The sequence below is a fragment of the Bufo gargarizans genome, chromosome 4, assembly GCF_014858855.1.
Source record: "Bufo gargarizans isolate SCDJY-AF-19 chromosome 4, ASM1485885v1, whole genome shotgun sequence".
Lineage (NCBI taxonomy): Eukaryota > Metazoa > Chordata > Amphibia > Anura > Bufonidae > Bufo > Bufo gargarizans.
In genome coordinates this window covers 6,069,594-6,086,313 of record NC_058083.1, presented here as the reverse complement: position 1 = coordinate 6,086,313, position 16,720 = coordinate 6,069,594, and the positions used below count along the sequence as shown (strand labels likewise).

At 41.7% G+C, this 16,720-nt stretch overlaps 1 protein-coding gene across 3 annotated transcripts in view; it reads left to right on the top strand.

The window, feature by feature from the left end:
* The window catches only part of ADGRF5 (adhesion G protein-coupled receptor F5), a 174,373-nt gene extending 163,984 nt beyond the window's left edge, over positions 1-10,389 (top strand). For all 3 annotated transcript variants that reach the window (XM_044289293.1, XM_044289291.1, XM_044289292.1), the window contains exons 17-21: positions 10-1,368; positions 2,563-2,604; positions 3,522-3,581; positions 5,609-5,675; positions 7,095-10,389. In XM_044289293.1, the coding sequence (XP_044145228.1) occupies positions 10-1,368; positions 2,563-2,604; positions 3,522-3,581; positions 5,609-5,675; positions 7,095-7,168 (1,602 nt within the window). In that variant the 3' untranslated portion in view covers positions 7,169-10,389. The remainder of the gene's footprint in view (positions 1-9; positions 1,369-2,562; positions 2,605-3,521; positions 3,582-5,608; positions 5,676-7,094) is intronic.
* The last annotated feature ends 6,331 nt before the right edge of the window (positions 10,390-16,720 follow it).

The window sequence follows — 16,720 nt, the reverse complement described above, 5'->3', positions numbered from 1 at the left end:
TCCTTTCAGGATTTTCTTCAGACCGTCGACATCATTGTGGGAAATACGGCAACCTGGAATCAGTTTTCAGATAGTAACAGGATTACAGAGAGCTCCAATATTCTCCTGTCTGTAGAGCAATTTGCAGGAAAGCTTTCGATCGACGGATCAATAAATCTTACAAATAACAGCAATATTCAGTTATTCGGCAACATTATAAGTAATTTGTCGAAAAATTACTTCGCAGATTTCAACTCTGGCCTCACAGACAACTTAACGGGAAATGTTCAGATTAATAGAACAACCCTAGACAGTCTCCCACAAAATGCCACCATCATAAGCGTTGCGTATGCCACATTGAAAGACATTTTAAAAATAAATGGTAGTAACTCCTCTACGCAGGGGGAAATCAATGGACTCGTCATGACTACGACGGTGACAGCAAACTTCACCAGCTTCAAGATTGGGATGGATTTCAAAAAGAGTAACGAGACATTGAATAACGCAACATGTGTTTTCTGGAATTTTGCCATCCACGACTGGGACAGTAGCGGCTGCCATCCTGAGAACAATAGTAGCACCATGGTGACATGCGTCTGTGATCACCTGACTTCATTTTCCATTCTTATGTCCTACATTGCACCAGAGGAAGAAAAAATATTGACGTATATTTCCTATTTTGGGTTGGGCATCTCCATCTTAAGTCTGGTCATCTGCATCATACTCGAGGCTACGGTCTGGAAATCTGTAACCAAGAATAAGACTTCCTATATGCGTCACATATGCATCATGAACATTTCTGTGACGCTCCTGATGGCCGACATCTGGTTTATCATTGGTGGCGTCATGTTTGAAAGTAAAAACGTAGATGTTTGTGTGGCAGCCACTTTTTTCACACACGTCTTTTACCTGTGCACTTTTTTCTGGATGCTAACTATGGGGCTGATCCTTTTCTATCGTCTTATGTGTGTGTTCCATGACTTAAGCAAGAAGGTCATGATGGGTATCTCATTCTTCTTGGGTTACGGATGTCCTATCATTATTTCGGTTATAACAGTAGCGGTCACCCAGCCCAGCAAAAAATACACCTCAGACAAAGCATGCTGGCTCAACGTGAAAGACAGCAATGCATTTCTTGCTTTTATTATACCAGCACTCACCATTTTACTTGTGAATTTCATTACACTGTTTGTGGTGATCATAAAAGTCCTCAGACCTTCTGTAGGTGACAGGCCGAAAAAAGAGGAGAAGAGCAGTTTAAATCATATCACAAAATGTATATTGATCCTAACTCCACTTCTCGGACTCACTTGGGGCTTTGGAATAGGAACACTGTTCACCAACACCGTGGCGATCCATGGCATCTTCTCAGCGCTAAATGCCCTCCAGGTAAGAAGAAAGTTTCTACTCAAATCTTTCCCTCAATGTCTCTTGAAAAGTAGGGTCTATCACAAAAGTGGACAAAACTTTTCATCAGGGGCATAGCGAATGGCTCATTGGCCTTGGTGCAAAACTTCACCTACAGTATAGCTGTTTTTTTATGACTGTTAATGGTTCATTTCAGTTTTCATTGCTGTCTTGAACAGTGCAGTGGTTAATCTAAGGTTCCCTTGTGGTCTAAGACAATGAAGGGGCTAATGTTAGTATACCTGGTACTCTGGGGCAGTGAAGGGATTAATGTTAGAATCCCTGGTGGTCTAGGGCAGTGAAGGGGTAATGTAAGGATCCCTAGTGGTCTTAAGCAGTGAAAGGGTCATGTTAATATGCTTGGTGAAGAACAGTTGAAGGGTTAATCTTGCATACGGTACATTGAGTACAGTGGTTACTTAACTCCTCAGGCTTTAACTTTTATCTTTCCTCCTTGTGCTGATCATATAAATGAGAACAGGGAGGGGGTAGAGAGAACAGAGATGTTGTAACTGTAAGGCTGCGTATTTCTCTCTATGATTGGGCAGAGCAATTGAGAAGTAACTGTCCAATCAGCATTATTGTCGTAATGGGTGGTCTATGGACTCCTCTGGCTTAGGGGTCCTAGGAGGAGCTTACTCCTGTGCTCATTGTCATCCCCACTTTGGGCTGTGAATAGGTAGATGAATGGACTGGGAGGTGATGTTTCTGGAATCCGTGTAAAAGCCTGAACGTATACTCCTTAGGTTATGTTCACACATCCGATTTAAAATTCAGCCTTTACTTCCGCATCAGAAATCCGAGGATGTACCCTCAGATTTCCACCACGGATTTGCTGATGTGTGTGCAGATTGGCAGAAAGATTACCCCCATGTTCGTTCAGTCGTGCTAATCCTTATCAGATGGAAATTTTCCAGTGCATGAGAGCAAGGTTACAGGAACCCTGTTCACGTGCATGAGTTGAGGAGGATTTGGAGGATCATACATTACATGGATGGTCTATTAATATGAATGGGTGTTGTCTAATGATCCATATTGGAGACCAGCTAAACAAAATGGGAATGTCCTAACTGGACTGGACCTTATGAATGCAAATTACAACTCTTAAATAATAGATAACGTCATGGTATGTGACATCACAGATCTCTATCATCTGCTTTTCTTTTTGTCTTTTAGGGATTATTTATCCTGCTGTTTGGATGTTTAATGGACAAAAAGGTAACCCGGAAAGATCTCTACAATAATCCTTACAAAGCCTAGCTGAGTCATTTTTAGCATATGTTCCTCTCTAAAAGTAGCTTTACATCATTTATCTAGGACAGAACCCTAAATGTCCATGTGGCATCATATAGGATCTTCTAATGTGAGCACTGCAGTAACAGTTGTCCACAGGGTCAGAGTGACCCATCAGAGAATTCAGTCATCAACCCAGACTCAAACCACAATGGTCCAGCAGAAGACAACCCTATTTGATGGAGACTATGAAGCTATCACTTGCAGCTAGGCTCAATTTCTTCTGGGTTAATTCACACATAATCTTTAATTAATACAATATCTGTATAGGACATGTCCTAAGAATCATTGCTTCTGGTGGACCATCGTCTAAATTTGGTTGTCCATACTAAAGTGGTGCAGAACCAGTTTAGGCACCCAATAAGATTCTAGACTAAGGATGAGAACACCAGCATTTATTCTTCCAAAATACAACTTTAGATTTTTTTTATTTATTGCTAGATGCCCCCAGTAGGCGGTGTACTACATGCATTTATACTGTATATGGCTCGGACTATGACTGACATAAATATTAGTCATCTACTGCTCAGCCCTCTAGTAGAAGCAACAGATGTCACCACTTCATTGATTTCAATTGGGCAACGAACATATCACAAAAATATATGCAAAAACACCACATAATACTACAAGGAAGAGCCTTCACCTGAATGCGCTGAACTGCAGCACCAGGCACAGCTACGCATGTGTGGACATTGCTGTGAGTGAAGTAGTTGAGGTCCCTTCATCCTGCTGATCAGTAGGGGGCTGGGGGGTTTGGACCCCTACCAATCAAACATTTATCAATCTGATGTACTAACAAAACAATCTAATACCAAACTTTTCTTGTTTGTGAAAAAATGTAGGTACGAGACGCATTGTTTAGCAGATTCTCAGTCTCCAGATGGTCTTCACAGCAGACAAAGGTATGGAAACTCATTCTAATTCTGGTACTGTTATACTGTTGTCCTATCCTCAACAGTATCTGGGTTTGACGTCCCGCACCTCCACCAATCAGCTGTTATGTAGTAGCTCTGGTGCCAAAACTGCACATCTCCGTCCATTACGGAAGTGAATGCTGCAGTAACCCTCTTTGTCCATGCACACAGTGGACACTGCTGTGTAGGTCTGCCCTGAACAGTTGATCGGCATGAGTGCAGGGTGTCAAACCCCCACAGATCAGATACCTGTATTAATGGTCCATCCTGAGGATAGTAGTGCAAAACCCTTTTAAAGGTTATGGACACCTTTGCATCATATTTTTTATTTGATGAAATATTTTTGTAGTTAGCTCTAACTTACAATTTCTCAACCGTTCTGTCTGTCTGCAGCCTGCACATGTTCACATACATTGCAGGCTGCTCAGTCCTGTTCTGAGTGAAATCCATCAGACAAGCTTTCTAATAGTTCACGCTGTATCCCCCCTCATTATGGTCCCCTGAACAATCTTTTAAGCGAACATTATGTTGACAGATTAGATTAGGCTACTGAGAGCTTGCGTGATGGATTTTACTCTGAACAGGACCGAGCAGCCTGCAACTTATGTGAACACATGCAGGCTGCAGAAGACAAGTAGTTGAGAATTTTTCCTGAAAACTAAATACCAAAATAATTGTTATCACATAATGGAACAACAGGTGTCCATAACTTTCAAACAGGTCGTCCCATCAGGCTTTAACCCAGAACAGGTGATAGTCAGGGGATGAAGAAGTTGGATGTGCAGTGATCAGCTGCTTGTCAAGCCAGCTTCTTTCTAAAACAGTGGTTGTTCAGATGATAGCCCCTTTAATGTGAACCTGGATGATGGATGACCATGCTGCTCTATTTGATTGCAGCATTTTAAAGAAAGGAGCAGATGAGCACATTGTGGGGAATAAGTCAGTATTATCTAGAATTTAAATCCCTTCTCCTAGTGTCCGATGGGTGATGCCGCTCTGTAATTGACAGCTATCTCTGTACATCTATTCACAAGGGGAAGGTTGTCAATCATATGAGAAGCTCTGTCATGTCACCTACATGAGGGTAGAATAGGATAGAGGGGGAGTCACTGAGCTTGTGAACGTATAGTTTTCTATGATTTGATTAGGTATTTTTTTGCAAAAAACTTTTTAACTGCTACCAGGACTCTTATAGAAAGCATGTGAGTCCTGCTTCCTCTGTTCACTCATATGGAGAGCTTGTAAGATTTGGTAGGAAGTAGGACTCACAGGCTTTCTATAGGAGTGAAGAGGGGGAAGCTGGATTCAAATGCTTCATCTCTGTGTGGACAGAGAAGACAGGACTCACAGGCTTTCTCTATGACTGGTTGTGGGAAGCAGGACTCACATGCTTCCTAGGTTAGTGTTTGGGTGAAGCAGGACTCACATGCTTCCTAGGTTAGTGTTTGGGTGAAGCAGGACTCACATGCTTCCTAGGTTAGTGTTTGGGTGAGGCAGGACTCACAGGCTTTCTTGGTTAGTGTTTAGGGGAAGCAGGACTCACAGGCTTTCTCTATGAGTGGGAGGAGGAAGTGGGACTCACATGTTTTCTCTATGAGTAGGTGGGTTAAGCAGGACTCACATGCTTTCTTTATAAGTGGGAGGAGGAAGTGGGGCTCACCTGCTTTCTTTATAAGTAGGTGGGTGAAGCAGGACTCACAGGCTTCCTTGGTTAGTGTTTGGGGAAGCAGGACTCATAGGCTTTCTCTATGAGTGAGAGGGGGAAATTAACTTAACTATCTTCTCTCCTGTCTTCAGGACTCTGCACACAGGTCCTGATGACGATCCATTGACAATTTGATGTCAATCCACTTATCTTCTTTTCACTAAAATACTAGAATACTAAAAGGGTAATGATAAGGTTAATAGAATTCAGAATGCTCAGTGAGCGCCGTCCCTTTTGAGGTTTTTATTATACTGAAGCATCTGCAACGATGTCTGGTTTTAATCTTTTTCATTATTTGCTCTTATTACAGACATCCAATCTCAGTACTTCAGATCCTGTGTTTTCAAAAGGATTTATCAATTTATTCGCTAGAAAAGGTGAGTGTTAATAAACAGCAGACATTTATAAAGATACCTTTCTACCATATTGTGTATACATTTTCTATACAGAACATAGGGGGTTCCACCGCCACTTCTAAATGTAAGACAGCTTCCTTGCGGTCTTACATTTAGACCATTTTCTATGCCTAAAACAGCCGTAGAAAATGATGAATGCCATGCTCGCTTTTTTAGACCTGGCGTGAGCAGAGAAAAGTTGCAGATTCTGCAGCCATAAAGTTGTCTATTCACTGCATCCCGATTTCTAACAGTGATATCTTCCCATGTACTGAAGAGAATGCTGGTATTGTTTGAAGGCTTGGAAAGCCAGCTTTCAAACAATACAAAGCCCATATCTCTAGCTGGTACCAAACCAGAGATATGAGCAGTTGAATCAGCTGCCCCCCCCCCCCTCCTCCCCTTCAGTCTGGAGGATGAGAGGGAGCAGTTGCAGAGCTGACAGGCTGCAGGAGGAAAGGAAAAGCATTGTAGTGACCCACATAATAAAATTAATGCAGTGAATAAATTTAACAAAATAATGTAAAAATTGCTGATTTTTTATCTTTCCCCCTAAAGTTAGAAAGTTACCAAATAAAGTTATTTACTACACTATATATACCCCAAAATGGTTCCTAAAATACCTCCAACTTAATTAAAAAGTTATAACTGCCAGAATACAAAGGGGGAAATATTATTGGTCTGTTTTTGCTGGATCCAGCAGGGTTCAGCATCCGTTATGAATGGATCCGGTTGTATTAGACAGATCCGTCATGAACTTAAATGAAAGACAATGGGGGACAGATCCATTTTGTATTGTGTCAGATTGTTTCAGAGAAAACGGATCCGCCCCCATTGACTTGCATTGTGGGTCATGGCGGATCCATCTTGCTTCGCATCCCATGATGGAAAGAAAACCGCAGCATGCTGCGGTTTGCTCTCCGGTATGGGAACGCAACGAAACGGAACGTAATGCAGTTTGGAGCATTCCGTTCTGTTCAGTTTTGTCCCCATTGACAATGAATGAAGCGTTTTTTTTTTTCCAGTATTGAGACCCTATGACGGATCTCAATACCGGAAAATAGAAACGCTAATGTGAAAGTAGCCTAAAATTAATTATGTCACTAAGGGGATAAAAATGCAATAGTGTCACCTGAGTTGTGCACCAACAAGGTTTACTGCAGACACATATTAAAAAATCTACATTTTTGAGAGGGTTTTTCCAATTTTAACGTGACTGTTCGGAGGCTAAAGCTCCTTGGCCCTAGCACAAAATCTACCAGTGTCTACCAGTGTGGGAGAGGTAACACTGGCCGCCTCAGGCACAAGGAACCCATTTTGATTGCTATTGTACCTGCAATAGATACTGTAGATAAAATATGGGTTTTTGATATCACTAATTCCATCTTCATCTTCTCGTAGGTGTGTACAACATTTCTTCAGCTCAAGCCAGCTCATCCAGCGAGATGTCAAACTCCTACTCCCTGCTCACCTGATTTCAGCGCACTGCAGAACGTGCTTGTGTTGCTGTTCCGCTATTGTCCTGTTTGTTCAGTCTACTGTATGCACTTTATACCGTATCAGCCTGTCACCCTTGGTGCATTGTATTCAGGACCACTCTGTCGGCCTGAGCATCTTTAATATGTTTTCCATGCAGCACTCCACACATTTACTGCAATGGAGAATTTGTGAGGCTACCTCACCTCGGCATTCACTTCTGCTTGTAGATGCCCAGCTTATTCCAGTGTGGAGAGAGACATTATATAGGCTTGGAAAGTTATATTATATATCACTGTTAACGTAGCCTGTCAGTTCACATGGACCCAGTGACATCATGTGGACATCTGCTTATAAATATGCAATGGACTGATCAGATCACTGTAAATGAGGGGGTTCGGTTCACAAGGACACAGTGACATCATTGGGAATACAGTTCTCGTTATTCACATGGATATAGTGACATCATTACAACGGTCTCCTATCAAAGCGTGGGACTCGGTGACATCACTGGGAAAACAACCCCACTATAATTCACAAGGGCATTGTGACATCACTCGGAACGCATAAAGCCATGGAGACTTTATTGGGAATGCCACCCCCATAATTGGCAAGCTGATAGTGACATCACTGAGGAGGCACAAGGACACTGTGACATCATTGCAACTCAAGAAGATAACATTGTTAGTGCATCAGATCAGACGTAAGAAATCACTGGGACTGCAAAGAGATACAACGGTATACAAAAGCATAGCCAAGAATTTATAGGGAATAGATGATATCATAGGGATACAGTATATCAATTCGTTTGGAACCAATGACATCACTGGAATACAGTTAATGAATTCCCAAGCAATAAATGACATCGCCGAGAGTTCAGCCAGCTATCACGCCAGGAGACTGTAAAGTGACTGGGAATATAGCCAGTTAATAAAGAAGACTCCAGTGACATCACTGGGAATGTAGCAAATAATGTAGTTGGAATCTATGATGTCACTTGTTAATTTCCATGGAACCAGTGACATCACTGGGAGTTTAGACAAAGATCACAGCGGGAGCCTGTTACATCATTATAAATATAGTGAACAGCTTTTTATGGAATTTCTGACATCACAAGAATGCGGCATGATAGGAAACCAGTGACATCACTGGTGGTTTCATCAGCGTCCCATGGTTGATCTTACAGCAAATTAATAGACAGAGTCCACCCAAATTTTAGACCACTCAATTTTACTGCTTGGTTTTGTATAACAAATAATGGGGTCATTGAAATCACTGAAGCATCTTCAGGAGGTGTCACCATATAAAGATAGTAAAGAAGTAATTAGAGGCCATTTCCACAAAAATGCAAATTTTTTATGGGTGGGGGAAGGTAGGTTTTAAGGGCAATGAGACAGGTGAACTTTAAATAAGGACATCTACATGATGGACCTAAATAGTCAAAAGGATGTTACCATATTGAAAAGTTATATCATATTGACCTGACCTCTGGGGGCCCCCATCCTGAGAAGGAAGGAGCCAGAGGCCTGGTGTCCCCTTTACAATTTTCATCTCAGGACCCTGCACAGCCATGTGGCCAGGAGCTCTAGAACGGGATGCAGCTCTAAACTAACCAATGCCATGACCTGTTCATTCTCAGAAATGGTGGAGGCCATGGAGGACAAAGCCGCACTGATCATAAAGTAAGAGCATATCCTAGTGATATACCATCACAGTACAAGATAGGAATGCCCCATTAAATGCAGAGAGTCACCTCGGGGGCCGGATTATAGAATGGAAAATGGGCTAAATGTCTTACTGTCGCCTTCATTTAGGGCATACGTCCTATTCCTACTTCATGGAGTCTACTAAATTTCTTTCCTGGAAAATAACCCTAAATTTTGATGAACACGATGGTTGCGCTATTACTTACCCTTATTTGGGTACTGTGAGGCCATATTATGTCAGTGCTGAATCATAATGTACAGATGCCTAGAGCCCTGCGTGAAGCTTGATATGTCCCTGGTCATCTCAGCCACCACTCCTAAGCTTGATATGGTCCTGGTCATCACCGCCACCTCGCCTAATGGTGAAGTGGGCATACAGCATTACGTGTTGAACTCTTTAGGAGCCACACATAAATGAACCCATTTAAAGGGCGCCCGTCCCGGGTCATGATCTAGCAGCTTTTACATACCTTGTAAAGTAGACCACCATATACCGTAGATCAATACGCCAGCTGTATTATAAGCCTTGTATAACACAGTACACTATATGTATGTATGCACTGTTTTTTATTGTCACGTTTTCTTTAACTTATTTATTTCATGTATATTGAATGCAACGCATATTGACATTGGGATGGTAATCTGCAACCAGCTGTTCATAACTACAACTCACAGCATGGCCAGGGGCAAATACAGGGTTTCATGGGGGCTTTCAAAGACATATTTGTACATGGAGTGGTTTAGGGTTATTCCTGTCATACTCCTGGCTGTCTGATGAAGGGCTGAATATTGATATACCGTACATTATCCGTATGTATATACGTTGAATGTTGGCGTCGAGCTCCTATATGGTCGCTATTGACTTCCCAGGGAGTCGCCCCAGCCACACAGTAATCTCTGCACTTTGAGCCCCTGTGAGAAAAGCGCTTTACAAATGTTTGTCATTGTCATTATATGGCAATATCTAATATCCCTGGGGGTCTAGAGGGACCTAGTGGGCAGTGCTTACTATTATATAATTACAGTAGTTATTTTATAGTTTAAGATGGTGCAGGGGTTGATGGTGGCAGTCTAGGGCAATGGCTATAACTTATTTTTATTTATCCTGTATAGGTCCAGAACTCTTTCAAAGTGAAAGTTTTGGCACTCTGGTTTTTCGCATACACCGTGCCAAATCCATTGCTTCCTTTTACACAGCCATGATAAAATTCTGTGTTCCTGCAGCTGCCACTAGAGGGAGCTCACCGCAAAGGGATTTATCATAAACTCCTATGCAGTGAGTTCCTCCTGGGTGGGGCATAAAGAACTGATCAGAGTAGAGTTGACAGAAACTGGAAATCCACCCTCAGAGGACATGCTGGAAGTTGTAGTTTCACAACAGCCGCAGATCCGCAGGGTGCAGACTGTCGATGAAGGATAACTGTTTATTCGCCTGTAAGTTCTAACCTTTGTTTTCTATAAAATCTACTAAATAAAAAATGTAATAAAAAAAAATGGTGGTCAGCAAAGAAGAGGCCAATTGTCATAGTTTATTGCTTTATCGACCCAGTTTATTATTATTTATTGATATAAAAATTTGTCTACACTGCGCAGCGAGTGCACAGTACTCCCCAGTCACTTCTATCGTAGGACGGGCAGGGAAAATTGCAACTGAATTATCACAGCAATCTAATCTGACAATTGCAGGTGTCCTAGTTTAGCACTGGCTTTAAAGGGCTTGCAGAAGAAACAGCGCCTCTCTTGTGCTTGACCATTTCCCTTATTCATAATCAGCAGCACAATAATGGGGTATTTCTGCCCCTGTTTAATAGTAGGACAGATGGAATTACTAATTAATTAATCTGTATTCCCTTAGTCCTAACAGCAGCACAAGTTTCCCTTCCTAAGTATTTTATTTCTTTATAACAACATTGTAGGAGTCGGTAGGTATCATTATATAGGTTCAGAGGTCTCTAATTATTTAGTAATTTGATTAAATAAAAAAAATTCCAAATGTCCTACTAGTATACAGGGGCAGAAATATTCCATTATTGTGCTGCTGACAGGAATAAGGGAAAACTGATTAACATCAGAAATCAACAAATCTAGTATCGTAGCTCAGTCCATTTCAGTTGAATACAATATCCATATCTTCAATACCAGATGTAGCCTATGGAGAAGAGCGCCCGTGTTTCTGGGGGTAAAAAGGACCCTTTTTGTAATGTCTAACAACTGCTTAGTGACTGATAAATATAATGGGCATTAGTAAAAACTGGGTCTATACACTGTAAAAACATACTGTTATTCTATACTACACAGATAACACAATCTATACACTGTCACATTAAAAAGGTTGTAGGGTTTAAGTGTCCTAGCAAAAAGCTGCAGGTGTCCCACAGCAAGTATTCAATTTACCCTGCAGTGCCACCACAGGTGAAAAAAAGTATTACACAGTTCTTATTGAAACTGATGGCTGTTCATGAAATACGAGAAATCCCGGGTCCTCCAGCACAAGAGAAGCCCTCTGTTACCACAATGACTCACAGATGAAAGTCCTCAATAAGGGACCACCTTGTTAGCTCAAAATACCCTGGTTCTAAACAAGACGCAACCACATTAACGTGTGCAGTGGATTGTATAATAAATATATTATCGGCAATTTGCATTATAAATGTTTTTTCATAAATAATAATCAATAAAAAATATATATTTCTGTTATGTTTGTGTAGACGGTGACATCATAATTCTGCGTGACACGTATTCTTCATTGTGGATATTTACTTCACCAGTGCCAGTGAAAATCCATTGACCGTGACTACATGGGGGCATCATACATATCTCACGTCATGCCAGTGTGAGATACATTCCCCAAGATACTGTATTTCAGTAACAGCACCACTCTTGTTAATGGCAGTGTCTGGTATTGCAACTCAGTTTAAAAGAAATGACAGAAACTTTTGAGAAGGATGGCAATGTTGCTGCTTAGCAATATATGAAGCAATATGCAGCGACCCGGAGGGGAGGAGATGATGAGAGGAGTGATAACGGCTATGATGGTGGAAGTAGTACTCACAACCCACTGTGGCAGTCCTCATCTGGGCCATGCAGTGAATGGAGGGCGCACCCTTTCTTCCCCCAGGGCACACCCTGGAGCTGGGCCTCCTGCCTGGTGTTGATTGGGATGTCCTTGGCGTTAGGTACAAACCGGATTCCAAACAAGTTGGGACACTATACAAATTGTGAATAAAAACTGAATGCAATGATGTGGAGGTGCCAACTTCTAATATTTTATTCAGAATAGAACATAAATCACAGAACAAAAGTTTAAACTGAGAAAATGTACCATTTTAAGGGAAAAATATGTTGAATCAGAATTTCATGGTGTCAACAAATCCCCAAAAAGTTGGGACAAGGCCATTTTCACCACTGTGTGGCATCTCCCCTTCTTCTTACAACACTCAACAGACGTCTGGGGACCGAGGAGACCAGTTTCTCAAGTTTAGAAATAGGAATACTCTCCCATTCTTGTCTAATACAGGCCTCTAACTGTTCAATCGTCTTGGGCCTTCTTTGTTGCACCTTCCTCTTTATGATGCGCCAAATGTTCTCTATAGGTGAAAGATCTGGACTGCAGACTGGCCATTTCAGTACCCGGATCCTTCTCCTACGCAGCCATGATGTTGTGATTGATGCAGAATGTGGTCTGGCATTATCTTGTTGGAAAATGCAGGGTCTTCCCTGAAAGAGATGACGTCTGGATGGGAGCATATGTTGTTCTAGAACCTGAATATATTTTTCTGCATTGATGGTGCCTTTCCAGACATGCAAGCTGCCCATGCCACACGCACTCATGCAACCCCATACCATCAGAGATGCAGGCTTCTGAACTGAGCGCTGATAACAACTTGGGTTATCCTTGTCCTCTTTGGTCCGGATGACATGGCGTCCCAGATTTCCAAAAAGAACTTGGAATCGTGACTCGTCTGACCACAGAACAGTCTTCCATTTTGCCACACTCCATTTTAAGTGATCCCTGGCCCAGTGAAAACGCCTGAGCTTGTGGATCTTGCTTAGAAATGGCTTCTTCTTTGCACTGTAGAGTTTCAGCTGGCAACGGCGGATGGCACGGTGGATTGTGTTCACTGACAATGGTTTCTGGAAGTATTCCTGAGCCCATTCTGTGATTTCCTTTACAGTAGCATTCCTGTTTGTGGTGCAGTGTCGTTTGAGGGCCCGGAGATCACGGGCATCCAGTATGGTTTTACGGCCTTGACCTTTACGCACAGAGATTGTTCCAGATTCTCTGAATCTTCGGATGATGTTATGCACAGTTAATGATGATAGATGCAAAGTCTTTGCAATTTTTCGCTGGGTGACACCTTTCTGATATTGCTCCACTATCTTTCTGCGCAACATTGTGGGAATTGGTGATCCTCTACCCATCTTGGCTTCTGAGAGACACTGCCACTCTGAGAAGCTCTTTTTATACCCAATCATGTTGCCAATTGACCTAATTAGTGTTAATTGGTCTTCCAGCTCTTCGTTATGCTCAAATTTACTTTTTCCAGCCTCTTATTGCTACTTGTCCCAACTTTTTGGGGATTTGTTGACACCGTGAAAATTTGAATCAACGTATTTTTCCTTCAAAATGATACATTTACTCGGATTAAACGTTTGATCTGTCATCTACGTTCTATTACAAATAAAATATTGACATTTGCCATCTCCACATCATTGCATTCAGTTTTTATTCACAATTTGTTTAGTGTCCCAACTTTTTTGGAATCCGGTTTGTAGATGGCACAAGGGCAGATGCAAGGGCCGGCGGAAAGATGGTGGAGTCAATGACCAGGCCCGTTTGGTTGCAATTATACCATATTTTCTCTTTACTGAGTAGGTGATGAGAGCTGCAGTACAAATAGCAGCAACTGGTAATGTCCTGAGTTATATCACAGAGCTTAATTTTTCCAGTTACTGTGTATGGGCAGCAGCAATGATGGTAGTAGTAGTTCCTGAGACTCACTCTAAACACTTTACAACTTTCCTTGATAAGCACAACTGCAATTCTGTTCTTATTAACTCTTTCTGCAGAATACAGTCGAAGGGATACAGATCTTAGATCCGGATAGCCAGTCTGTCTCAAAGTGTGGTGGATACCAGAGGCAATTAACCCTTTCCACATGCAGTAAAGTCTGTGGCCATAAATGATAAATTACCTTAAAGTCTAAATCCAGTGCACAGACTTGGTGGTTTTAGACCTTCTATGGTTGTCCCTTGGCCTATTTTGCAGGAGCTTACATATGTAGGTCTTGTCTCTTCTTCTGTTCAACTAAGACTATCTCACCAGTGGGTGGGCTAAGTCCATAACCCTGGTAACCTAATTAGCACAATAAGGTGAAAGGTCACAAACTGCTGGCCCAGATCTTTTGTATTTCTATCAAGGCTAGTTGCACACAAAGCTGATTCATAATATATTTGCTGGGTTGCGGACGGATCTCTGCTGGTCCCCATAATAGTTAATGGGGCCAGATGGGGATGTTCTAGCTTCCAGCAATGCCGTAATGCAGAGAGATCCAGCAGGCAGTTCTCTGCCATAACAGCCTGCCGGATCCTTGTCTTGTTCGGGTGTGGGAGGGAAACACCACACTGAACATAGGAGGTAAAGGGGTGAGGGAATAAGGCCTGGAAACTAGGGAAAGGAGATGGACACCTTCTAGTAAAACCCTAATCAAAGTCATGACTAACTACCAGTAGGAACAAACCCCAGAGCTAGGTGAGTTCATACACAGGAATACCTAATGTCCTAACTCACCCTATAGGACCCTGGTACTAATGTCAGGACTGAGACAACCTGTTCCTCCAAAAGAAAGGATGAACAGGAGTGTCCCTCAGGCCTTAATTCAAATGACAGGGAAATGCAACACACAAAATAACCCAAACAAAATACAAAAGGGAAGGGAAACACTTAACTTCAAGTGGCTATGGAAGCACCAGGAACTCAGCCGAGATCCACACACTAGCTATCTACAACTTCAACAGAAGCTATAAACCGCATAGCATAGTGGGAGAAACAACAATAAATAGAGAGGGTTAAATTACCCTAATAGTCACACCTGGGGATAGAAGGTGTGGCAAGCACCAGAAACAACACAAACGTCATTTCATCCAAATGGAAAACATGTCAGATCAAACCACGTGTTGCCAGTCTCACTCTCTTACCTGCCACCTGTCGTGGGAACGTCCGTGACAATCCTAAATGCTAGTGTGCAACTAACCTTAGGATTTCATACGTAATACATACCCTCAACATACCACATTATATTGATGCTGATAGCACATACTGAACACAAGCAGAAATGAGCTGCAGGGTAAATACTTCACATGATATGTAGAACCAGGAAATACACCATGTTATATTCTCAATGTCTGACATATCATCTGTACAGTACAAACCGACATGGAGTAACCTACTGGGAACACAAAAATATACAATGTGATGAAGTAACAAAGGATCAAGAAAAAGTGTGAGTACTACTTTATATGATAGATATATAAAATAATGATAGATAGATAGATAGATAGATAGATAGATATGAGAATGATAGATAATGGATCTAGATAGATTTTGTTGCAGAAAATTCAGCAACTCAAAATCAGTTCCATTCACATGAATAGGGCTTGCATAAATCCACGTGTTTGCTGCCTAATGAATGAAACTAATTTTCAGTTGCAGAATTTTCTGCCACAAAATCTGTCGCATGTGAACGCATCCTTAAAGGAGTTGTGGCACTTCAGCAAATGGTATTTATCATATAGAGAAAGTTGATACCAGGCACTTACTAATGTATTGTGATTATCTATAGTGCTTCCTTTGCTGGCTGGACTCATTTTTCCATCACAATATACACTTCTCATTTCCAGGGGTTACAACACCTTGTAGTCCAGCAGCGGTGGTCGTGCTTGTACACTATAGGAAAATACTCTGGCCTCTCTGGTGGCCAAGAATCTGGGAGTACGCATAGGTTGGTTCTTTTTCCTATTGTGTGCAAGCACAGCCACCACTACTGCAGAGTGGTCGTAACCCCTGGATATGAGCAGCGTACAGTGTGATGGAAAAATGAATCCAGCCAGAAAAGAGGTAATATGGACAATCACAATACATTAGTAAGCACCTTGTATGAACCCCTTCAGGACCCTGCCATTTTTCACCTTAAAGGGAACCTGTCACCAGGATTTTGTGTATAGAGCTGAGGACATGGGTTGCTAGATGGCCGCTAGCACATCCGCAATCCCCAGTCCCCATAGCTCTGTGTGCTTTTATTGTGTAAAAAAAACGATTTGATACATATACAAATTAACCTGAGATGAGTCCTGTCCCCGACTCATCTCACGTACAGGACTCATCTCAGGTTAATTTGCATATGTATCAAATCGTTTTTTTTACACAATAAAAGCACACAGAGCTATGGGGACTGGGTATTGTGCATGTGCTAGCGGCGATCTAGCAACCCATGTCCTCAGCTCTATACACAAAATCCCGGTGACAGGTTCCCTTTAAGGACCAGGCCGTTTTTGTAGATTTGACATGTGTCACTTTATGTGTGGAACACTTTTACTTATCCAAGCCATTCTAAGGCTGTTTTCTCGTGACACATTGTACTTCATGATAGTGGTAAATTTCAGTCAATATTTTTTATTTCTATTTAAAAAAAAAAAAATATTTAAAAAAAATTGGAAAAATTCGCAACTTTCCACATTTCTATTTCTCTGTGTTTAAAACAGTGATACCTCATATACAGGGGAAACTCAAAAAGTTAGAATATTGTGCAAAAGTCTATTTATTTCAGTAATGCAAATTAAAAGGAA